This window comes from Ovis canadensis, chromosome 25 (assembly GCF_042477335.2).
Source record: "Ovis canadensis isolate MfBH-ARS-UI-01 breed Bighorn chromosome 25, ARS-UI_OviCan_v2, whole genome shotgun sequence".
Taxonomy (NCBI): Eukaryota; Metazoa; Chordata; class Mammalia; order Artiodactyla; family Bovidae; genus Ovis; species Ovis canadensis.
Window position 1 is genome coordinate 38051484 of NC_091269.1, and position 25698 is coordinate 38077181.

Consider the following 25698-nt stretch of genomic DNA (forward strand, 5'->3'; position numbering starts at 1 on the left):
AAATTATGGGAGTGGTATATAAAAGATCTGTAAGATCTTTACAACCTTGAGACATTCTTTTGATATATTGTAATAACTAATTAAAAAAGTATATAACTCCCTTGCTAACACTAGGGAGGGGGGCACATTCTGTCCCCCTTCTGATGTCTATGTCAGAAGCTTTCTCTGTCCCTTTTTCATTTTAATAAAACTCTGCTACACAGAAGCTCTCGAGTGATCAAGCCTGGTCCCTGGTCCTGAAGCTAAATCTTCTTTGGAGATCATGAATCTGGCAATAAGCTATCAGTAGTAGAATCTATTTGATTAGCTATAAAGATGGGTTATGGAAAAGGGTGTCTGCATTAGAGGAATTAGACTGTGAAAAGCCTAAAAATTCTTTAGTTTACTCTGAATCTCCCGCCTGCTGTCATAATTATCATCTTGAAAAACAGGCATTGCTATATTCTCTATATAAATGGGAAAATGGAAGCTCACAAAGGTTTGTTAATGTAGCACAGTGCTTTTCAAATTATTGATGGTGAAGTATCCAGCTATTTTTACTTTCAATTCATCAGGCACCAAAATTTTATAAAAATATAATGAAAATTGCCAAAAACATGAAATAAAAATATAAATAATATATGTTCCATTTTGTCAGATTGAGTACTCTTAAATTACGGTTTAAAAGATGTAGTCAGAATAAGTAAAACATAGGGGAAAAGAAAATAGTGCACATATTGTTTATCAGAAGTATATGTATAGGTGATTAATATAGTTGCAATTACATTTACAATTTTTATTTCTGTTTTAAGTAAACAAAAAATTTTGAGTTAAAAGCAATTCTGCATATTAAATATCTATACATATTTTGCATGAAGAATGTATATATCAATATTTTAAATTTTTGGTGTGACAAAGGATCACACGGATTTCTGGATTTCTACATGCTAATGTATTAGGTTGGATTGATGACAACATTATTTGTGTAGGCTAATGTATTTCAGTGTATCTATGTTTAGTTTCAATGATGCTTCAGTAATCAGTCTCACAGAATTAGGTTAATAGAAATGGTGAAGACATTTCAGCTCTGAATATTCATGTTTAACTTTTATCCAAAATGATACAAGTGATATTTTTAGAACGTACCTTTTGTTCTCATTAGTAGCCAGTTTATCAATTTATCTTATAAAATTTATCTCATAGTTCAATTTAAATTATCTTTCAATGGAAGGGTAGCATCAGGAGTGTAGAGTAGGAAGGTTCTGAACTTACCTCCTCTCACAGACACACCACTACTACAAATGCATATAGAACACCACTCTCTGACAAGGACCTGAAGACTCACAAAACAGGTCTTCTAACCAGGGATGTGAAGGAAAAAACTCATAAGGATGGGGAGGAGGAGCAGACTCAAGGTCTAATTAGAACCAATACCATTGGCACATGTCCCCATAAACCAGAGATACGTCATAAATGCAGAGATCCAGCCTACAATGTGAGGAGTTCAGACCCCACGCTGGGTGCTCCAGCCCCAGGGACACGCACTAGGAGGACGAGCCTTCATTAGATCTGGCTTTGAACACCAGTGCTCACCTCTGGGAGACCTAACAACTGGTGCTGAGCAAAGGCGCTGGAGGTAGAGATATGGCTGAAATAGGTGAAGGGGCTTAAGAGGTACGGACTTCAGGCTATAAGATAAATGTCACGGTATTCCATGTACAACATAAGGAATATATCGAAATACATTGTTTTGATACACTGTATTTGTACATTGTTTGTACATTGACTTTTGTTAACCTGACTTATCATGGTAATCACTTTGTGATGTATAAAAATATTAAATCATTATATTTTACATCTGAAACATAATATTGTAAGTTAATTTTACTTCAAATAATAAAACAATAATCTTTAAATAAATGATATCTGGATCCATGAATTTCCTATGTATGGATTTCCTTTTGATGGAAAATGAAATCAAAATGAAATATCAAATGGTTAAAATATTCATTGACAACCTATTAGCAAATGTTCTTTCACGTAATTTTTTTTAATTGTTAAATTGTGAAATGTGCATACCAATCTATAGATACTTGTTTATATTAACTGTTGTTTGTGTTCTTGATTTTTCTGTTTTTGTAAACATGTTTCTACATTCCAGGAAAGTAAGAAATAATTTAAAATACAAGATATATAGGCTGATAAGCAAGTCTGGCCATCTGATTTACTTCCTTATAAAGTTGTGATAAAACTGCATAGTCATGAAGAATCACTTAGAGCTTGTTCCAAATTTTAAACAGTCACAATATAACACTTTCCTCAATTAACCAACTTATTTCTACATGTAATATCAGTTGTTTATGATCCTCTAACATACTACCACGGAGAAGGCAATGGCAACCCACTCCAGTACTCAAAATCCCATGAGTGGAGGAGCCTGGTAGGCTGCAGTCCATGGGGTCTCAAAGAGTCGACTGAGCGACTTCACTTTCACTTTTCACTTTCATGCATTGGAGAAGGAAATGGCAGCCCACGCCAGTGTTCTTGCCTGGAGAATCCCAGGGATGGGGGAGCCTGGTGGGCTGCCTTCTATGGGATTCAGAGTCAAACATGACTGAAGCAACTTAGCAGTAGCAGCAGCAGCAGCAACATACTTCCATGGAGAAGGAAATGGCAACCCACTCCAGAATTCTTGCCTGGAGAATCCCAGGCACTGAGGAACCTTGTGGGCCACAGTCTATGGGGTAACAAAGAGTTGAACATGATTTAACAACATACTACCATATAATCACCCTGACCTCAGGTGTGTGGTATCTCCTCTCCACCGCCGCCCCTGACCTCGGAGGTGGGGTAGCTCCTCTCGGCCACTGCCCCTGAACAAAGCTAGTTCAAGTTGAGCTACTTCAAATCCTGAAAGATGATGCTGTGAAAGTGCTGCACTCAATATGCCAGCACATTTGGAAAACTCAGCAGTGGCCACAGGACTGGAAAAGGTCAGTTTTCATTCCAATTCCAAAGAAAGGCAATGCCAAAGAATGCTCAAACTACCGCATAATTGCACTCATCTCACACAATAGCAAAGTAATGCTGAAAATTCTCCAAGCCAGGCTTCAGCAATATGTGAACCGTGAACTTCCAGATGTTCAAGCTGGTTTTAGAAAAGCCAGGGGAACCAGAGATCAAATTGCCAACATCCGCTGGATCATGGAAAACGCAAGCGAGTTCCAGAAAAACATCTATTTCTGCTTTATTGACTATGCCAAAGCCTTTGACTGTGTGGATCACAATAAACTGTGGAAAATTCTGAAAGAGATGGGAATACCAGACCACCTGACCTGCCTCTTGAGAAACCTATATGCAGGTCAGGAAGCAACAGTTAGAACTGGACATGGAACAACAGACTGGTTCCAAACAGGTAAAGGAGTACTTCAAAGCTGTATATTGTTACCCTGCTTATTTAACTTATATGCAGAGTACATCATGAGAAATGCTGGGCTGGAAGAAGCACAAGCTGGAATCAAGATTGCCGGGAGAAATATCAATAACCTCAGATATGCAGATGACACCACCCTTATGGCAGAAAGTGAAGAGGAACTAAAAAGCCTGTTGATGAAAGTGAAAGAGAAGAGTGAAAAAGTTGGCTTAAAGCTCAACATTCAGAAAACGAAGATCATGGCATCTGGTCCCATCACTTCATGGCAAATAGATGGGGAAACAGTGGAGACAGTGTTAGACTTTATTTTGGGGGGCTCCAAAATCACTGCAGATGGTGATTGCAGCCATGAAATTAAAAGACGCTTACTCCTTGGAAGGAAAGTTATGACCAACCTAGATAGCATATTGTAAAACAGAGATATTACTTTGCCAACAAAGGTCCATCTAATCAAGGCTATGGTTTTTCCAGTGGTCATATATGGATGCGAGAGTTGGACCATGAAGAAAGCTAAGCGCCGAAGAATTGATGCTTTTGAACTGTGGTGACTCTTGGGAGTCCCTTGGACTGCAAGGAGATCCAACCAGTCCATCCTAAAGATCAGTCCTGGGTGTTCATTGGAAGAACTGATGCTGAAGCTGAAACTCCAGTACTTTGGCTACCTCATTCGAAGAGGTGACTCATTGGAAAAGACCCTGTTGCTGGGAGGGATTGGGGGCAGGAGGAGAAGGGGACGACAGAGGATGAGATGGCTGGATGGCATCATTGACTTGATGGACATGAGTTTGAGTGAACTCTGGGAGTTGGTGATGGACAGGGAGGCCTGGCGTGCTGTGATTCAGGGGGTCATAAAGAGTTGGACACAAGTGTATGACTGAACTGTACTGAACCATATAATCAAAAGCATATTTTAAAATATACTATAGCTTTTGTGTAATTCACATCTAAACCAACAGGATAGTTGACAACTGACCTTTTTTTTGGCAATACTTTCTCTGTGAAAAAAGTAGTTCATCAGTTTATTTCCTGGTACAAGCTTCTTATTCTGAAGACTACCTCACGGCATATACTACAAACAGCTCAAATTGCAAACCACATTTGTTCAAAATGTTATCTGTCATTGTTTTACACAATTCAGGGCTCATTATCTTTGTCAGCAAATGATCTGAAAAAGGTTATTCAATTATATTACTGTAATGTTTAAATTGCATAAATTCTAAAGTATTACCGTGTTATGCTATGAATTCATCAAGTTATAATAAACTACTCTGATAGATTTCTTTCTGTAGGTTGATATTTTATATCATCAGCCAATTTTTTTAATATGTAAAGTTATAGTTTCATTGCAAAGAGATACTTGAGTCATCTCCTTTGCCATAGAAAATTTCCTGATAAGTGCTGTGATACAATTGTTCACCAACTTCTCAGTAATTGTATGTGGTGTTTTTATTCTCAGGAAACTGAATTATAAAAAGCCTGCCAAACAGTAATGTTTATGTGTGAAATTCTGAACATCTGCTACTGTCAGCTTTTTATTTCATATTCTTTCTCTCAAAGGATTCTTGTGGGTTTAGATGTATTTCTTTATGCTGTATGTAAATGCCACTTAAGTTTTGATGGTTTAATTGCTTCAGTAGCTAATTCATCTGGGCAGTAACACACTTTTTTTTTAATCACTTCATCACTGATTATTGGAGAAGGAAATGGCAACCCACTCCAGTGTTCTTGCCTGGAGAATCCCAGGGACGGGGGAGCCTGGTGGGATGCCATCTCTGGGGTCACACAGAGTAGGACACGACTGAAGTGACTTAGCAGCAGCAGCATCACTGATTATAGCTGCAATGTAAATTTGATGTATGAGGGATAATAGTTCTGAGTATACTAGTTTGACCTCTTTTGGTCTTCATTTCTTTGAAGCCACTTCCCTCATCATTGTTTAATATACTATTGAAAGAAGAGAGGCGTCACTTCTTGGCCAAAAGAAAAAAAATGTCCAGTGAATCTTCTTTTGCCATGTATGAATTAGAATTTCTTCTTTATTTCTTGAAATAATTTCTGTCATTACCGTTGGATATATTTCTACTGAAATAAAAGATGTATCATTTCCTTTTTACTGCGATTCATTCATTTATTTGAGGTTTTGGCTATGCTGGGTCTCCACTGCTGTGTGTGGATGTTAGCTGCAGTGAGTGGAGGCTGCCGTTTGTTGTGGGATGTGAGCTTCTCACTGCAGCGGCTTCTCTTGTTGTGGAGCACAGCCTCAGCAGTTGTGGTGCACGGGCTTAGTTAGTAACACTTGGATTCGTCTGTACCCCATTCAGTGAGACAAATCCACTGATTACAGATGTGATCTCACAGAAATGACAACTTTTATTTTTAGAAATGACAACGTTTTGAAGTGCTTACTCTTCAATTTTTGTTCTTATGATAACCAAACACAGATAAGCATCAGTCCTTTTATCACATTTGTGTAGCACTGATCAAACTCTAAGTTAATTTCCAGAGTTGGGTTTCATGCCCAAATCTGTCATAATATTTATAGTAATATGTTGACATCAATGCTGGTCACATCCACACCTCGCAGTAATGCACTATATTAGGATTGCTTTCTTTTCCTCCACATGTTGGGCTTTCTATTTTCTTCTCCATGTACTTAGTAACAATTGTGAACCATGTCCACACAGTATCATAAAACTCTCAATATCATGAAACTCATTCTCTTCAATCAACTCTATTTTTTTTTTTTTCAGTGAAATGATGCTTTCTGACTTACTCCAGTCTGAATAGGCTTTTCTGGGGTAGGTTCCTCACATTTCACCTTGGGTTATGTAAATGTCATCTCATCTCTTTCTAATAATAGTATTGGATTCTTGTTCCTTAGTCTTGAGTCTGCCCCTCTGGATTATTCCAACTTTTGATGTGGAATGTTTCTCGTTTGCTTCCTGGGAAAGATGTATTAGAAGTTGAGATGAAATTATAAAGTTTGTTGAGATCTTCCATGGCTGGAAACAATCTCATTCTATCTCATGTTTGACTTTTTAAAAAGTGACCAGGCTATGCATTTTAAGTAGCAATTAGATTCTCTTTAAGGGGGAAAAAAAGATGTAATCAGGGACTGAGGAACTGAAAAAAAAAATTGAAAACATATTTATTGACCTCTGGGTTCCAGTTCTGATGCTGAGAAATTGATGCTATGCATTTTCTTGTTCTTTTTATTTTCCCTTTTCAGAAATTTAGGCATTTCTTTCCCCAGTGTTTTAAACCTTCATGAATAAATTTGTTGTAGTTGTATATTAATTATTTTTATAGGATATTGAAATTGGCCCTATAAATTTAGAAATTATTCTTTCTTGAGAAATTTCAATAAATAATTTGATAATATTTGTGTAATTTTTATTTATTTTTTTAAAATAAATTTATTTATTATATTTGTATTCTTTTTGTATGCAACTCTTTCTAGAATTCTTATTTAGAAGTTAAGCCTAAACATTTAGAAAACGAAGATCATGGCATCCGGTCCCATCACTTCATGGGAAATAGATGGGAAAACAGTGTAAACAGTGTCAGACTTTATTTTTGGGGGCTCTAAAATCACTGCAGATGGTGACTGCAGCCATGAAATTAAAAGATGCTTACTCCTTGGAAGAAAAGTTATGACCAACCTAGATAGCATATTGAAAAGCAGAGACATTACTTTGCCAACTAAGGTCCGTCTATTCAAGGCTATGGTTTTTCCAGTGGTCATGTATGGATGTGAGAGTTGAACTGTGAAGAAGGCTGAGCACCGAAGAATTGATGCTTTTGAACTGTGGTGTTGGAGAAGACTCTTGAGAGTCCCTTGGACTGCAAGGAGATCCAACCAGTCTATTCTGAAGGAGATCAGCCCTGGGATTTCTTTGGAAGGAATGATGTTAAAGCTGAAACTCCAGTACTTTGGCCACCCCATGAGAAGAGTTGACTCATTGGAAAAGACTCTGATGCTGGGAGTGATTGGAGGCAGGAGGAGGAGGGACGACAGAGGATGAGATGGCTGGATGGCATCACCGACTCGATGGACATGAGTCTGAGTGAACTCCGGGAGTTGGTGATGGACAGGGAGGCCTGGCATGTTGCAATTCATGGGGTCACAAAGAATCGGACACGACTGAGTGACTGAACTGAACTGATGAGTCCTCTAATTTTCTTATCTTTTCTGTTGCTAATTATTTTTTGTCTTAAGATATATCTTTCCTTTTCTCTCTAAACCCTATATTGAGCTTTTATTTTCTGCTCTCATGTATTTAATTTCCAAGAGCCTCTATTTCTCGGGTGGTCCTTTTTTCCTACCATCTTGTTATAATGTTATGGTGTCGATATCATCCTTTATCTTTCTGACTCTGTTACTGATGGTATATTTAAATTTTTTTTCTTCCTCCAAAGTCTCTCAAATTTTAGTTGATCTTTTTCTCTTTGTGTTTCTGATTTTTATTGTAAATGGTTTCCTCTATTCAGCAATCACTGGATATTCACTCATTTTTCAGCTTAAATAGGCTCCTTTCATGCCTATTATCTTTGCTTTAACAGGACCTGACTGGTCCACCTCATTAAGAAACCCCCAACATTACTCTCATTAATTCTTTTTTAAAGGATTGGTAATGTTTCCAAAGGGAGATTCCCCCAACTTTCTGCTTGAGGGGAAAGTAAAGGGAGGTATATATTTGGCTGCCAGCCTTTAGATCCCAAAGGATCCTAGTAGAGGAATAAAATAGTGGTCTTTCGATATTCATTATTAAACTCTAATTTAAGTATATGCTTGTTGCTGCTATTGCTGCTAAGTTGCTTCAGTCCTGTTTGACTCTGTGCGACCCCATAGACAGCAGCCCACCACGATCCCCCATCCCTGGGATTCTCCAGGCAAGAACACTGGAGTGGGTTGCCATTTCCTTCTCCAATGCATGAAAGTGAAAAGTGAAAGTGAAGTCGCTCAGTCATGTCCGACTCTTCGCAACCCCATGGACTGCAGCCTACCAGGCTTCTCTGTCTATGGGGTTTTCCAGGCAAGAGTACTGGAGTGGGGTGCCATTGCCCTCTCCGAAGTATATGCTTACATCACAGTAAACCCAAAAAGGACTGGGGCTTACCTTAAGAGAACAAGACGAAGAGTACATTGTAAGAAATTGAAGCTGGACAGGAGTCATGCCTATTCAGTACAACTGCAGATTGTAAAAGTTTACAGATATGCGAATGAGAGTGCTTTGAATAATTGATGTCTAGATATTAGGGAGATCACAAATATCAGTAATTCTGAAATCAGAGATATCAGTTCAAGATTAATATTCCAAAGTCATAAGTTTAGGCAACATGAAAAAGAACCAGTTCATAAGAAGATTAGAATAAAGCCATGATTTAACGTAGGTAGAGCATGGAAGAGGGTGCAGTCCAGTTTTGGACAAAAGGTGCAAACATTAACGTGCTAGCCTGGCCCCTATCAGGTTCAGCCACAGCAGAATAGAAAGTGAAATTCCCAGAGATTTTCTGACTCCCCTATAAGCCTTCCATGTTGAGTACTGATTTGTAACCCAGAACTAAAAGTGGTTATATGAGTGAAAGGACATTTCAGGTTAAGCATCCAATTATATGAAGTACATTTTTGGCTGCTATCTATATACCACATTTCCTTGATTCTAAAACATGCTCAATTATAAAATACATTATTGATCTAATAATAGTTTTGGAGAGAAACAACTTAGGCCACATTAAATATACATACTGATCCAAAATGTACTCAGTTTTGGAAATTAAATGAGAAAATTTCAACATCATATCCTTGAGAAATAAAAAATGAAGCTTCTACTTCTCTGTACTTGCAATTCAAGAGTATCTTCAAATAGAAATTAACACATATGATTTTATCTCCAGAAATAATACTATAAACACTGCCTCTAAGAAAAGAAAGTACTGTCAAGTCTCCCTTGTAGAGTTGGCCTATTCAAGTAAAAAAGACAGGGTCTTTTGCTTGTCTAAGTCCAGGAAAAACTATAGTAGTAATTTAAAGACTTTGTTCTGAGAAATACAAATATTATTTTCTCTAAATTAAAAAAAAATTTAAATATATTTGTCTACTGATGATCTTAAATATTAGTGAATTTCCCCCCAATTGTCTCTATAGTTCTTTGGAAGTTTGATATTTCAAATATGGCACTGAATGAGGAAACATGAGAAAGACTTCTCCCAACTTCAAAAGTCTCACACAAGGTCAGCCTTGTGCACTTACCAACAATACTAGGATCATGCAGTGGGTTGGGTGGCAGATAAAATTTTCAGAGCTTGAAAATATCACATATAGCTTACAGAGAAACCAAACTAAACTTTTGGCCAACCCAATACATAGAAAGTATTCTATGAATATTTGTATTAGATTTGACTGTGTATCCTCAAGAAGCATTCGGGATGAAGAGATGGAAGAAAATTCCTAGAAATTATTATTCTCATCACCATTCTTGAGTTTGTCTCTTCCATTGTACAGTAATTAGCACGGCCACAGTCCTATTTTTAATGATTGCCTGAGAAATGTGAAGGCATTAGCCATTTGCCAAATCATAGTCTATTATGATATAAAATGTGATTTTTCTGAAAAAACATCAATTGTATTGCTTTAAATAAGCTAAGACGTCTACATGGGATGTTTTGTTTTATCTTGATTTTTTCTGGAAAGGGAGAGATCATGTAATGCTAGGATACACATAAAATATTTTCCATTTTTATGCTCCATGCTTTAGGAGCTTTATCCATTAACTACACAGTAGAGTGATCAAGAGAAAATGGAAAAACTGTACCTGATAGCATGACTTGCTCAGGGATGTTGTTCATTCTGTGGCTCTCATTGTTCAGGTCCAGAGTCACTCATTCATTAGCAGCTCATACATATCTTCAAAGGCAAAGATGAACGAGAAAGAAATGATATCACTCTCTTTATCACATTGCAATTACATTTCTTATATTCAGGCCAGCCACAAGATGCAGTAATTACAAGGTAACATGTCATTTCATAACCAATTATATCTATTTTTGCATAAATCTGTTGTATCTTTTTTCATTCTAAGAATTAGAACTGAAAACAATTCATTTCTTGCAGCAACCAGTGCAACTATTTTATATATATATATACACATACTCAGTGGTAGACTAGAAGTTATTTCAAGAGCAGATAGATGCTGAAATAGAGAATATAGGGTCCATAGCATCAGCTCCCATATCTGGTACTTTTAAATGTAATTTTTATGCCCTACTATATTTTTTCTCATCTTAATTTTTTAACTAATTTCACCATCTTTATTTTTGAACTAATTTCACCACTGAAAAATAATTTCAATTATTTTTTAACTAATTTCCTCATCTTTTTCTCTTGATATTTTTATTTTCCTTTAGCAGAGATACATTAATTCAAATATAGATTTGTTTATTCAGTTACTCAGCAGGTATTTATTTCATACCTATTCTGTGCAAAACTTTGCTTTAGACACTGAAGATACCAGAGATAAGATTTCTGCCCTCATGCATTATACATTCTGGTGGGTGAAGACAGAAAGTTTTAAAAATAAACTGAAATATGGTCACAATCAGATAAGGAGAAATGTAGTTCCAAGAAAGTACATGGAAAAAGGACCTCACCTAGTCAGAGAAAGGACTGAAGAGATTCTTCCCTAAGAAGGTGACCGCAGTATTGTTCTCCTTCACCAGCACATACAACAGGACTGACTTGTATGCAAGACCCATGTCTTCTCATAGAACTGCTAGTTTCAGAGATAAACCAGGAAAGAATAGGAGAGACTATCTTTTAGTGTATGTTCATGGAATTATCGAAGAATTTCTGGGTTAGAGTTTTCATATTTCAAGTAGGCTGCTTTACTCATCATAACATAGGCTAACCAATGACCTTCCAATTATGCCTATATGTTTGTTCCAAATATTTGGTGGATTATTAGAGAAATCTAAAGAGCAAACAATTGAAACATACTCTGGGAAACTTCCACTGTATATATGTAAATTTTTTAGAAGGGACCAATAAACAGGCTTGGAGTCTGCTTGGGCAAAAACATTGCCTCAGTCCTCACCACAGAACTAGTCCAGTGAAGACATGATTGCCACCTTCACTAGTGATCAGAAACTTCAGGCTATATTCCTAATCTATCACATGAACACAGGACCCAGTGACAGTCTATGCCACTACTGCAGATCCAACAAATTGAATGTAGCTGCAACCTCTGCCATCAACTTCTGTCCAAAGGAGTTCTACAAACAACTAATTTTATCCCCTCACTACCTGTAAAAGTAGAATCTGGGTGAGTGGATCTGATTGTCAGAAACTTGATTATACTGCCTATGTCTTAATTGCAAGGTAAGCTAGGGAAATAGATGTCAGGCATATTAGCTTATATGATAGAAAGAAGACTACATGCTAAAAAGTGAGAATAGCTCCAAATAATGAGATTAGAGCTGTAAAACCAAAAGGAATAATGAATTTCCACTAGAATATACTCTTTTGACTCCCCAGTACTCCTTTCTTTCTACCTTTGGACTTAAAAAGTTTCCAGATAGCATGATTCAACTTTCTCACATAGTGCAAAGAAAAAAATGCTCTTATCCTTCCCCAAAGGGTCAATTCAACAACCATTCTGTGGTTGCCTCTAGCTCCACATTCAGCAACTCTCAGTAATATCATGAATTCACCCAAGAATCTAATAATCTCTCAGAAATAGGCTGTTATTTGAGTCATAATATAAGTTTTATAACTGAAAACACACCTCACATGAAATATAAAGAATGAGAGGAAATTAAATACATGTGTATAACTTGAAGCAGAAGAAAGGTAAAACAAGTGTTTTATTCTTCATTTTCATAACTGGTCACAAAATATTATAGATCCATAATTTGGACAAAACATCTTTTTTTTTTTTTTTAAAGTAGCATCATTTCAGGGTCTGATCTCAAGAAAGATTTCCCTTTCCCACCATTTTTCAGGGCTGCCACTGTGTGGGGCGTGACTGCCTCCCTTCTGCCTTCCAGGGATGGTGACAAAATGTTGTGTAGACCTATGTGTAAATGAGGTTTCAACAGTTTCCCTCAGATAAATATTCAGAGAGAACTCTCGAGTTTTCAAATATGGATCAGATATAAATATGTTAGGGGTCATATGCTCTTGAGTCACATGAGCCACTCGTTCTTGCAACTTGCTTGTGCCGTTAGGACATATAGTGGCTTCATCTCCTAAAGACCATGGTGTCTGATAATGGAACTGTCTGGGAATTCTAACATTTAGGCATTAGAGGGGAAAATACAATTTGTCCATGTTGCCTAATGAACTGTGTTCCATAGTCAAGTTTTCATTTTCTGATGGGGCAATTGCAACAACAATAGAAAAATAAGATTAAATAAACAAACAACACCCCACAGTTGAGGGAAAAGAATATGACTGGGACATCATTCCACATTTCTAGAGATGGCTGCTGTGATTTTGCATAAGACACCATAGAACAACCAGATCCACCACAAACACTGACTACCATTGAGTCAGTTGTAATCTGAACAGCTTACTTTACTTTTGCTGACCAGATTTTAAACCCCTTCTCATGGCTTGATTCCTACTTTTGAAGATAAAAAGGACAGATACTTGCCTTCTTAACCTCCTTTGTAGGGAGAGTATGATCATTTGGTCCAGCTACCACCAATCAGATTCATCAACCCAAGACTTTGATCTAAAATATCAGGAAGAACCAGCCAACATGTTTGCGGAAAATAGCCCCATGGAAAAACTAATTGTTCCAAGTTCTACACAAACCCCTTTTGCTGTCTCCTGACCTACAACTAGAAACAAATTCATGGTCCAAGTATATCTCAAGAAATCACTTACATAAGCAAAAGAATAGATCTCCAAGATCTCTCCACTCACAGTTATAAGATTTTGATAATTTAAAATGTGTAAATACACGGAGAATACTTGCGTGGATGAACTTTGATGTGTCAGGCCAATTTACTAGAGAATTTCCCACTATGGGAAGATGCTAAATCCATGCTTCTGGGGAAATGAAGGAATTGGGGAGTAGTTTAGTTGTGGTTGCTGGAGTTGATCCCTAGTGGAGGCCTGGAACTGGCACTTTTAAATTGCCCTGCCTTGGGCAGAGGAAGATGGTAGAATTCTACTCTCCCTCATCAATCATCCATTAGATCTGGACTGTACTCAGGGAGGATACAAGTGCTTGGATGAGATTCTCTTTAGCAGAGGGAAGTTATCTACAAGCTACCATCCGTCCCAGAAGCTGAAGTTTTGCTTCAATCCTGAAATTCTGTCCAAGCTTAACATTCATTACCATCTATAACTTCCCCCCATTGTTCCTTATCTGCTCTCAAGAGCCAATAAAGCTTGAGTCTTCTTCCATATAGGCCAAGAATATTAGAATGCACATTTCTACCATTCACAAGTTTCTTAAGTTTTTCTGAGTTTATTGTTGTAACTATATACATTATATGCTGACCTGATTCTTCTTAAAGTAAGAAACATAGAATTGGATGGATAGGCTCCGAGGCTGCGGTGGGCCTCGTGGTGAGCTGGGGCCTGGTTCTCCCCGCGCGGAGAACGCGAGCCTCGCCCGGGGCCGGGGGCGGCCCGCGGAGCGCCTGGTCCAGTCATGGCAGACTACTGGAAGTCACAACCAAAGAAATTCTGTGATTACTGCAAGTGTTGGATCGCGGACAATAGGCCTAGCATTGAATTTCATGAAAGAGGAAAGAATCATAAAGAAAATGTGGCGAAGAGGATCAGTGAGATTAAACAGAAAAGCCTGGATAAGGCAAAGGAAGAAGAAAAGGCCTCAAAGGAGTTTGCTGCAATGGAGGCAGCTGCCCTGAAAGCATACCAGGAGGATTTGAAAAGGCTTGGCTTAGAGTCAGAGATCTCAGAGCCAAGCGTGTCACCAGTAACCAGCACGGTCTCACCCACCTCTGCATCAAATCAGCAGAAAGAAAAGAAGAAAAAGAAAAAAGACCCTTCAAAGGGCAGATGGGTAGAAGGCATAACCTCGGAGGGTCACCATTACTATTATGATCTTATCACAGGAGCATCTCAGTGGGAGAAACCTGAAGGATTTCAAGGAAACTTAAAAAAGGCAACAGGGAAGACTGTGTGGATAGAAGGGCTAAGTGAAGATGGCTATACCTATTATTATAATACAGAAACGGGGGAATCCAGATGGGAAAAACCTGATGATTTCATTCCACACTCCGGTGATCTGCCTTCTAGTAAAGTCAATGAAAAGTCACTTGGCACCCTAGAAGAGTCCAAATCATCAGATTCACATGGTGAGTCTGATGGCAAACAAGAAGCAGAAAAGGAGAAAAAAAAAGAAGAGATCCCAACAGAAACACAGACGCTAACAATAAAGTTTAAGGAAAAAAATAAAAATAGTAATAAAAGAACTGAACCAGAAACACAGAAAGAAAAAAATACCCAAGGGAAGAATTCATCAGGTCCAAGTGAAGAAAAACCCAAAGAAAAAAATACCCAAGGGAAGAATTCATCAGGTTCAAATGAAGAAAAACCCAAAGCTCATAAAAAGCCAAACCCATATGGAGAATGGCAGGAAATTAAACCAGAAGTTGAGTCCCATGAGGAGGTAGATTTGGAGCTTCCAAGCACTGAAAATGAATATGTATCAACTTCGGAGGCTGATGCTGCTGGGGAACCCCAACTGGTTTTTAAAGAAAAAACAGTCACTTCTCTTGGAGTCGTGGCAGATGGAGTGGCCCCAGTCTTCAAAAAGAGAAGAATTGAAAATGGAAAGTCTAGAAATTTAAGGCAACGAGGTGATGATCAGTAATTATAAGAAAGCGCTTAATGTGTGCTTTTTGGACATAATGGAGACTGTACATCTTTAAAAGCTCCTTTGTGTTTGTTTTACATTATTTAAGTGATAAAAATTTAGGCTTACTCTGAATGTATTTTATGTGAATTTAAAATAAATCTTTTTCATGTGAAATTGAAATTTTGTTCCTAAAATGGAAGCCTACCACATTGCTTTGTAATACAGTGTATTATCTTCAGTGTCCAAAAACTGGTAATTATGTCATAATATAAGATGCTATGTATCTGTTATTTAAAACGTTTATCGAGGGAGGGAAAGATGGCGGAGGAATAGGACGGGAAGATCACTTTCTCCTTCACAAATTCCTCAAAAGAACATTTCAACGCTGAGCAAACTTCACAAAACAAATTATGTAGGCTGGCAGAGGACATCAGGCAACCAGAAAAGCAGACCTTTGTCTTCAAAAACAGGTAGGATAAAATATAAAAGACGAAAAAGGAGACAAAGGAGGTGGGGAGGGAGCTCCGTCCCGGGAAGGGAAGCCCGTCCCGGGAAGGGAATTTTAAGAAGAGAGGTTTCCAAACACCAGGAAACACTCTCCCTGCCGAGTCTGTGGCGAACCTTGGAAACACAGAGGGCAACATAACAGGAAGGAAAAATAGATAAATAATTAAAACCAACAGATTACAAGCCCAACAGTAACTCCCCCAGCGGAAAAGCAGCACAGACGCCTGCATCCGCCATTGGGAAGTGGGGGCAGGGCAGGGACGCGCGGGAGGCGCGGGCTGCAGAGCTTTGCAAGAATCGGGCAGGAACGCCCCACGCGCAACCAGAACGACCTAACCTGGGCTAGCAAATCAGACTGTGGGATAGCTACCACGCGAAAAGCTCGATCATAAGACCCCGCCAGGACCGAGCACAGAACAAAGGACGGAACGGAAAAAGCCGGCTGCAGACCATCCCCCGCCGGGGACAGGCAGCCAGAGCCGTAAGGTCTGGAAAGGGGCAACTGCAGACCCGGAGAGACTTTGCTTACCTAACTGCAAGCAGGCTCCTTTGCTAAGACTTCTGGGGGAGCTGGACAGTCACAATTTGCCTCACGGGGTGCGCCAGCAGTCCGCCCAGAAAGCTGAGCAGCAGCGGCAGAAAAGGTGACAAGCCGCGGCGACCGCGCTCGCCAAACTCCTGAGCTACTCGGACCTGGGAAGGGCACAAAGCGCAGTTCCAGCCGAATCTGTGCCTCTGAGGGCTGCCTGAGCGCCGAACCTGAGCGGCTTGGACCGGGGAAGTGCACGCAGCCTAGGGCCGGCCCCAGACGGTTCCCAGCTGAGCATCGTAGAACCGGAGCGGTTTGTGCGCCGCGAGAAAGGACAGGTCAAGCGGAGCAGAGATACTGTGTGCACATGACAGTGCTATTTGTTTGCAGCATCCCCCCTCCCCACAGCGCGACTGAACTAGTGATCCTAAAAAACCAGCAAACAGAAGAAGTTAATCAGAGGGAACCACCTTGGAAGTGATCCCACACGGCCCATAATACCAGAAAGGGCAAGATATATATATATATATATTTTAATATTTTTAAAAGCACTCCTTTTTTTTTTTTTTTTGCTTTTTTTTCTAACTTTTTTTTTAATTGTTGTCTTCTATTTCTCCTTAAATTTTTATTTCTATAACCTATTATTACTAATTTTTTTTAAAGACCTTTTTTTTTTTTTTTTTTTTTTTAAGGCAAACACCATATATAGTCTTTGGATGGTTGTTGATGGTTTTTTTTTTTTTTTTTGTTTGTTTTTTGATTGTCTGTTTGTTTTTTAATAATTCTTTTTTTTCTTTCTTCCTTTTTCCTTCTGCTTCTCTTTAATATTGTATCTTTGAAAATCCAAACTCTACTCTAGATTTTTAATCTTTGCTCTTAGGTGTTTATTGCCAATTTTGTACATTTAAAAACCCAAACTTCACTACCCCAGTTTACCTGAGAGCGAGATTACTGGCTTGACCACTCTCTCCTCCTCTGGACTCTCCTTTTTCTCCACCAGGTGGCCTCTGTCTCTTTCCCCCCCCCCCCCCCCATCTCTCCTCTATCCAACTCTGTGAATCTCTGTGTGTTCCAGACGGTGGGGAACACCTAAGGAACAGGTTACTGGCAGGATTTGTCTCTCTCCCACTCATTCCTCTCTCTGATCCGCCTGGTCACCTCTGTCCACTTCCTCCCTCTCCTCTTCCCCGTATAACTCTAAATACCCCTGAGCAGGCCAAACTATAGAGCGCACATAAGGAAGTGACTACTGGCTAGTTTGCTCTCTTCTCTTTTGATCTCACCGCATCTCATTCCAGTTACCTCTAACTACCTCCTCCATCTTCTCTTCTCCTTATAACCCAGTGAACCTCTCTGAGTGTCCCTAAATGTGGAGAAACTTTTCATCTTTAACCTAGATGTTTTATCATTGGTGCTGTATAGATGGAGAAGTCTAGAGGCTACTGTAAAAATAAAACTGAAAGCCAGAAGCAGGAGGCTTAAATCCAAAGCCTGAAAACATTAGAGAACTCATGAATTCAGGGAACATTAAGCAATAGGAGCCCATCTAATGCCTTCATACCTACACCAAAACCAAGCTCCACCCGAGGGCCAACAAGTTCCAAAACAAGACATACCACGCAAATTCTCCAGCAACACAGAAACAATCCCCTGAGCCTCAATATACAGGCAGCTCAATATTATCCCAAAACCTTTGATGTCTTGTAACCCATTACGGGTTACTCCACTGCACTCGAGAGAGAAGAAACCCAGCTCCACCCGCCAAAACTCCAACACAAGCCTCCCTAACCAGGAAACCTTGACAAGCCACTGATAGAACCCCACCCAAAGTGAGGAAGCTCCATAATAAAGAGAACTCCACAAATTACCAGAATATAAAAAGGCCACCCCAAACGCAGCAATATAACCAAGATGAAGAGACAGAGGAATACTCAGCAGGTAAAGGAACAGGAGAGCTGCCCACCAAACCAAACAAAAGAGGAAGAAGTAGGGAATCTACCGGAGAAGGAATTCCGAATATTGATAGTGAAAATGATCCAAAATCTTGAAATCAAAATGGAATCACAGATAAATAGGCTAGAGACAAAGATTGAGAAGATGCAAGAAAGGTTTAACAAGGACCTAGAAGAAATAAAAAAGAGTCAAAATATAATGAATAACGCAATAAATGAGATTAGAAACACTCTGGAGGCAACAAATAGTAGAATAACGGAGGCAGAAGATAGGATTAGTGAAATAGAAGATAGAATGGTAGAAATAAATGAATCAGAGAGGAAACAAGAAAAACGAATTAAAAGAAATGAGGACAATCTCAGAGACCTCCAGGACAATATGAAACGCTCCAACATTCGAATTATAGGAGTCCCAGAAGAAGAAGACAGAAAGAAAGATCATGAGAAAATCCTTGAGGAGATAATAGTTGAAAACTTCCCTAAAATGGGGAAGGAAATAATCACTCAAGTCCAAGAAACACAGAGAGTTCCAAATAGGATTAACCCAAGGCGAAACACCCAAGACACATATTAATCAAATTAACAAAGATCAAACACAAAGAACAAATATTAAAAGCAGCAAGGGAAAAACAACAAATAACACACAAGGGGATTCCCATAAGGATAACAGCTGATCTTTCAATAGAAACTCTTCAGGCCAGGAGAGAATGGCAAGACATACTTAAAGTGATGAAAGACAATAACCTACACCCAGATTACTGTACCCAGCAAGGATCTCATTCAAATACGAAGGAGAAATCAAAAGCTTTACAGACAAGCAAAAGCTGAGAGAATTCAGCACCACCAAACCAGCTCTCCAACAAATTCTAAAGGATATTCTCTAGAAAGGAAACACAAAAAGGGTGTATAAACCCGAACCCAAAACAACAAAGTAAATGGTAACGGGATCATACTTATCAATAATCACCTTAAACGTAAATGGGTTGAACGTCCCAACCAAAAGACAAAGACTGACCGAATGGATACAAAAACAAGACCCCTCTATTTGCTGCTTACAAGAGACCCACCTCAAAACAAGGGACACATACAGACTGAAAGTGAAGGGCTGGAAAAAGATATACCACGCAAATAGAGACCAAAAGAAAGCAGGAGTGGCAATACTCATATCCGATAAAATAGACTTTAAAACAAAGGCTGTGAAAAGAGACAAAGAAGGCCACTACATAATAATCAAAGGAACAATCCAAGAAGAAGATATAACAATTATAAATATATATGCACCTAATATAGGAGCACCGCAATATGTAAGACAAATGCTAACAAGTATGAAAGGGGAAATCAACAATAACACAATAATAGTGGGAGACTTTAATACCCCACTCACACCTATGGACAGATCAACTAAACAGAAAATTAACAAAGAAACGCAAACTTTAAATGATACATTAGATCAGTTAGATCTAATTGATATCTACAGGACATTTCACCCCAAAACAATGAATTTCACCTTTTTTTCAAGTGCTCATGGAACCTTCTCCAGGATAGATCACATCCTGGGCCATAAATCTAAACTTGATAAATTCAAAAAAATCGAAATCATTCCAAGCATCTTTTCTGACCATAATGCATTAAGGTTAGATCTCAATTACAGGAGAAAAACTATTAAAAATTCCAACATATGGAGGTTGAACAACACACTTCTGAATAACCAACAAATCACAGAAGAAATCAAAAAAGAAATCAAAATATGCATAGAAACTAATGAAAATGAAAACACAACAACCCAAAACCTGTGGGACACTATAAAAGCAGTGCTAAGAGGAAAGTTCATAGCAATACAGGCATACCTCAAGAAACAAGAAAAAAGTCAAATAAATAACCTAACTCTACACCTAAAGCAACTAGAAAAGGAAGAGTTGGAGAACCCCAGAGTGAGTAGAAGGAAAGAAATCTTAAAAATTAGGGCAGAAATAAATGCAAAAGAAACAAAAGAGACCATAGCAAAAATCAACAAAGCCAAAAGCTGGTTCTTTGAAAGGATAAATAAAATTGACAAACCATTAGCCAGACTCATCAAGAAGCAAAGAGTGAAAAATCAAATCAATAAAATTAGAAATGAAAATGGAGAGATCACAACAGACAACACAGAAATACAAAGGATCATAAGAGACTACTATCAGCAGTTGTATGCCAATAAAATGGACAACGTGGAAGAAATGGACCAATTCTTAGAAAAGTACAATTTTCCAAAACTGAACCAGGAAGAAATAGAAAACCTTAACAGACCCATCACAAGCACGGAAATTGAAACTGTAATCAGAAATCTTCCAGCAAACAAAAGCCCAGGTCCAGACGGCTTCACAGCTGAATTCTACCAAAAATTTCGAGAAGAGCTAACACCTATCCTCCTCAAACTATTCCAGAAAATTGCAGAGGAAGGTAAACTTCCAAACTCATTCTATGAGGCCACCATCACCCTAATACCAAAACCTGACAAAGATGTCACAAAAAAAGAAAACTACAGGCCAATATCACTGATGAACATAGATGCAAAAATCCTCAACAAAATTCTAGCAATCAGAATCCAACAACACATTAAAAAGATCATACACCATGACCAAGTGGGCTTTATCCCAGGGATGCAAGGATTCTTCAATATCCGCAAATCAATCAATGTAATTCACCACATTAACAAATTGAAAAATAAAAACCATATGATTATCTCAATAGATGCAGAGAAGGCCTTTGACAAAATTCAACATCCATTTATGATAAAAACTCTCCAGAAAGCAGGAATAGAAGGAACATACCTCAACATAATAAAAGCTATATATGACAAACCCACAGCAAACATTATCCTCAATGGTGAAAAATTGAAAGCATTTCCCTTAAAGTCAGGAACAAGACAAGGGTGTCCACTTTCACCACTACTATTCAACATAGTTCTGGAAGTTTTGGCCACAGCAATCAGAGCAGAAAAAGAAATAAAAGGAATCCAAATTGGAAAAGAAGAAGTAAAACTATCACTGTTTGCAGATGACATGATCCTCTACATGGAAAACCCTAAAGACTCCACCAGAAAATTACTAGAGCTAATCAATGAATATAGTAAAGTTGCAGGATATAAAATCAACACACAGAAATCCCTGGCATTCCTATACACGAATAATGAGAAAGTAGAAAAAGAAATTAAGAAAACAATTCCATTTACCACTGCAACGAAAAGAATAAAATACTTAGGAATATATCTACCTAAAGAAACTAAAGACCTATATATAGAAAACTATAAAACACTGATGAAAGAAATCAAAGAGGACACTAATAGATGGAGAAATATACCATGTTCATGGATCGGAAGAATCAATATAGTGAAAATGAGTATACTACCCAAAGCAATTTACAAATTCAATGCAATCCCTGTCAAGCTACCAGCCACATTTTTCACAGAACTAGAACAAATAATTTCAAGATTTGTATGGAAATACAAAAAGCCTCGAATAGCCAAAGCAATCTTGAGAAAGAAGAATGGAACGGGAGGAATCAACTTGCCTGACTTCAGGCTCTACTACAAAGCCACAGTCATCAAGACAGTATGGTACTGGCACAAAGACAGACATATAGATCAATGGAACAAAATAGAAAGCCCAGAGATAAATCCACACACATATGGACACCTTATCTTTGACAAAGGAGGCAAGAATATACAATGGAGTAAAGACAATCTCTTTAACAAGTGGTGCTGGGAAAACTGGTCAACCACTTGTAAAAGAATGAAACTAGATCACTTTCTAACACCGTACACAAAAATAAACTCAAAATGGATTAAAGATCTAAATGTAAGATCAGAAACTATAAAACTCCTAGAGGAGAATATAGGCAAAACACTCTCAGAAATAAATCACAGCAGGATCCTCTATGATCCACCTCCCAGAATTCTGGAAATAAAAGCAAAAATAAACAAATGGGATCTAATTAAAATTAAAAGCTTCTGCACAACAAAGGAAAATATAAGCAAGGTGAAAAGACAGCCTTCTGAATGGGAGAAAATAATAGCAAATGAAGCAACTGACAAACAACTAATCTCAAAAATATACAACCAACTTATGCAGCTCAACTCCAGAAAAATAAACGACCCAATCAAAAAATGGGCCAAAGAACTAAATAGACATTTCTCCAAAGAAGACATACGGATGGCTAACAAACACATGAAAAGATGCTCAACATCACTCATTATTAGAGAAATGCAAATCAAAACCACAATGAGGTACCACTTCACACCAGTCAGAATGGCTGCGATCCAAAAATCTGCAAGCAATAAATGCTGGAGAGGGTGTGGAGAAAAGGGAACCCTCCTACACTGTTGGTGGGAATGCAAACTAGTACAGCCACTATGGAGAACAGTGTGGAGATTCCTTAAAAAATTGCAAATAGAACTCCCTTATGACCCAGCAATCCCACTTCTGGGCATACACACCGAGGAAACCAGAATTGAAAGAGACACATGTACCCCAATGTTCATCGCAGCACTGTTTATAATAGCCAGGACATGGAAACAACCTAGATGTCCATCAGCAGATGAATGGATAAGAAAGCTGTGGTACATATACACAATGGAGTATTACTCAGCCGTTAAAAAGAATTCATTTGAATCAGTTCTGATGAGATGGATGAAACTGGAGCCAATTATACAGAGTGAAGTAAGCCAGAAAGAAAAACACCAATACAGTATACTAACACATATATATGGAATTTAGGAAGATGGCAATGACGACCCTGTATGCAAGTCAGGAAAAAAGACACAGATGGGTATAACGGACTTTTGGTCTCAGAGGGAGAGGGAGAGGGTGGGATGATTTGGGAGAATGGGAATTCTAACATGTATACTATCATGTAAGAAGTGAATCGCCAGTCCATGTCTGACGTAGGGTGCAGCATGCTTGGGGCTGGTACATGGGGATGACCCAGAGAGATGTTGTGGGGAGGGAGGTGGGAGGGGGGGTCATGTTTGGGAACGCATGTAAGAATTAAAGATTTTAAAATTAAAAAAAAAATAAATAAAACGTTTATCCCATTCTTCCTCTTATGAACATACTTGTACTGCACTTAAAATGAATTACCTTTGCACACTGATATTATCCAAGAAATAAGAATTATACCACAAAAGAGAAGATTCGTAGTCCATGATGATTCAGTTTTGAGGATCCTGTCAGAAAGGCTCATGTAGAAAGTATATGCATATCTTGCTTACTTTTTTCAACTTAAGGTCAAGGACCAAGAACCAGGACTATAGCTCAGGTAGTGGTTAATAGGGAATGAAAATCGGACCAAAGGAAGATAAGTGTGTCTGCCTGGTTTAGTGCAAAGCAATAGCCATTGCATCAGCATTTTCACCTTCAGCCAGGCACTGTGCTAGGAACTGGGGGTGTGACGGTTCTTCACAAATTCTCATTCAAACAGAATCCTTTTCCCCAGTCGTGCACTCTGTGCACCGGCCTTATATGTACTGGAAAATATTTTTTAGGGTTTATTTAAAACTCCGTAGATGAAGTCGTGAACAAAAATAGTAAGGTCTCTGACTTCGGTGAAAAGTTTTGGTGTTTCTTCAGACAGATTGGAAATTTCCCATTTCCTGGTTAAATTTCTTGAAAAGTGGAACTTTCTTATTTAATCCATTTGAAATAGGTACCTTCCCTTTATTATTCCAAATTCTTAAGATTATATTTTTTATAAGTTGTATAGTAGTTAACATTTGGCAGTAAATATTTGTCTTTTTAAGGTTACTAGTGTACATGTAAGAAAATTATAGCTTATTAAAAACTTTTATGAAAGTCAAAAAAAAAAAAAAAAAGAATTGGATGGATAACGTGGATGTGTTCTTAGCCCATAGTGTGCAATGGGATGACTGTTATCCATATTTCTATATATTTTAACTCACTCTAAAATCACAGTACTTTTCTGAAGTTTTCACCCCACCATTGAATGGCACTAGTGGGCAGTCACTGAACACCCATGCATTTTCCCCATATATTGTCATTTTGATTTCTTTCCATGTTCTATTCTTCTATACATAGTTTTATTATATCTAAGGGCAAAGATACATATAATTCTAAGAAATTACAACTGGCTTCATTTTAAAATATATAAATATTCTGAAGTTCTTGTCTTATTTTCTATGCATAGTACCTAGCTTAGAACATAGTAAGGGTTCAATTGGTGGTTTTTTTTGCATAAATACAGGGAGTTTAATATCTAACTGATATATAAATTTATTTAGTTAAATCCAAACTCAAATAAAGACTGTGAGAGTCTTACTCATATGCAACGTGGCCTTTCTATTGTTACTCACATGCTTTGCACCAGAGACTTGATGAAATATAATGAAGACAAAAGAGTAAGACAGTCTCATGACTCTGGCCTTATTTGTTTCAATTCCTTTGAACTTTCTGGTATGTGAGAAAGCAGCTTTGTTAACAGACTCCCTTATGATTTTGAGGACTGATGAGAAAATTCCAAAGCAGCTCTTCACTTTTAATTTAATTATATTGATGGAGCCTTACACTGAAAGTAACACAAGCTATCAATCAACTTTACCTACTTCTGTGCTTTGGAAAAACTCATCTCAGCTCTTTTTTTCCCCATCTTTTATCACTGTCTTCCTTTTTGTGACTAAGCTAAGATCAACTACCTTCCCAGAGAGAAGTGAGTATTCATTTCCAATTCATTTTTGGTGGCCAAATCAATTGGTTGTATTTTCCTTATGCTATAACTCACCATTCACTAAATATTTCATTTGTATTGTTTTCTTCACAGTGGAAGCATATCTGTGATCAATATCCTCTTTATGAGAGATGATTACTTTTTTAGCTAAAGGGCATTACACAGAAAATCTTAAGGAAAAAGGGTAAGAAATAGGAAGGATAAGAAATAATCTACACCCAGCCAAGTTAATGGACCAGCCAATGCCTCGCACCCTAATTCAGCCTAAATATGTGTTTTAATTACACCATGGAATTTATTGATGAAAACATCACATGCAATTACAATCCCATATAATTCAGTATCATTACAGTGTGATGCCAGGGCATGGTAGGAAAGTAGCAATGGCCTTTCATGTGGCAACCTTGTGTTTTATAAATTGTGTGTAGTCAAAGCAATTACTTGAAACTCCTATAAACTAAAGCTACACATTTTTATAGCACAAAAGATATACTCATTTATAAATGAGGGACCTTAGACACAATGAAATCACATATATAGTCAAAGTTCACATAACTACCAAATCATACGGGTCTGAGCCCAGGCAGGCTGATGCCAAGTCCATGATTTACAGAACATTCTCTACTGTTTCTCTGAAGAAAGACTCATCTGCATACTACATATGGATGTAAGTTTCCTCTGGGCTAATTTCTCTTATTGTTAATGCAGAATGTTCTGTTTTAATATATACATTTCATCATTGAC

At 38.0% G+C, this 25698-nt stretch overlaps 1 protein-coding gene across 1 annotated transcript; it reads left to right on the plus strand.

Annotated features, from left to right (window-relative positions):
- The first annotated feature begins 13970 nt into the window (after nucleotides 1–13970).
- LOC138429960 (WW domain-binding protein 4-like) lies at nucleotides 13971–15423 on the plus strand. The gene has a single exon (XM_069571554.1). The coding sequence runs from the start codon at nucleotides 14077–14079 to the stop codon at nucleotides 15262–15264; it is 1188 nt and encodes a 395-aa protein (XP_069427655.1). The 5' UTR covers nucleotides 13971–14076; the 3' UTR covers nucleotides 15265–15423.
- The last annotated feature ends 10275 nt before the right edge of the window (nucleotides 15424–25698 follow it).

Bases quoted from the DNA above. Each gene is read 5' to 3' on its own strand.
- LOC138429960 (XM_069571554.1), top strand. From the start codon at position 14,077: ATGGCAGACTACTGGAAGTCACAACCAAAGAAATTCTGTGATTACTGC.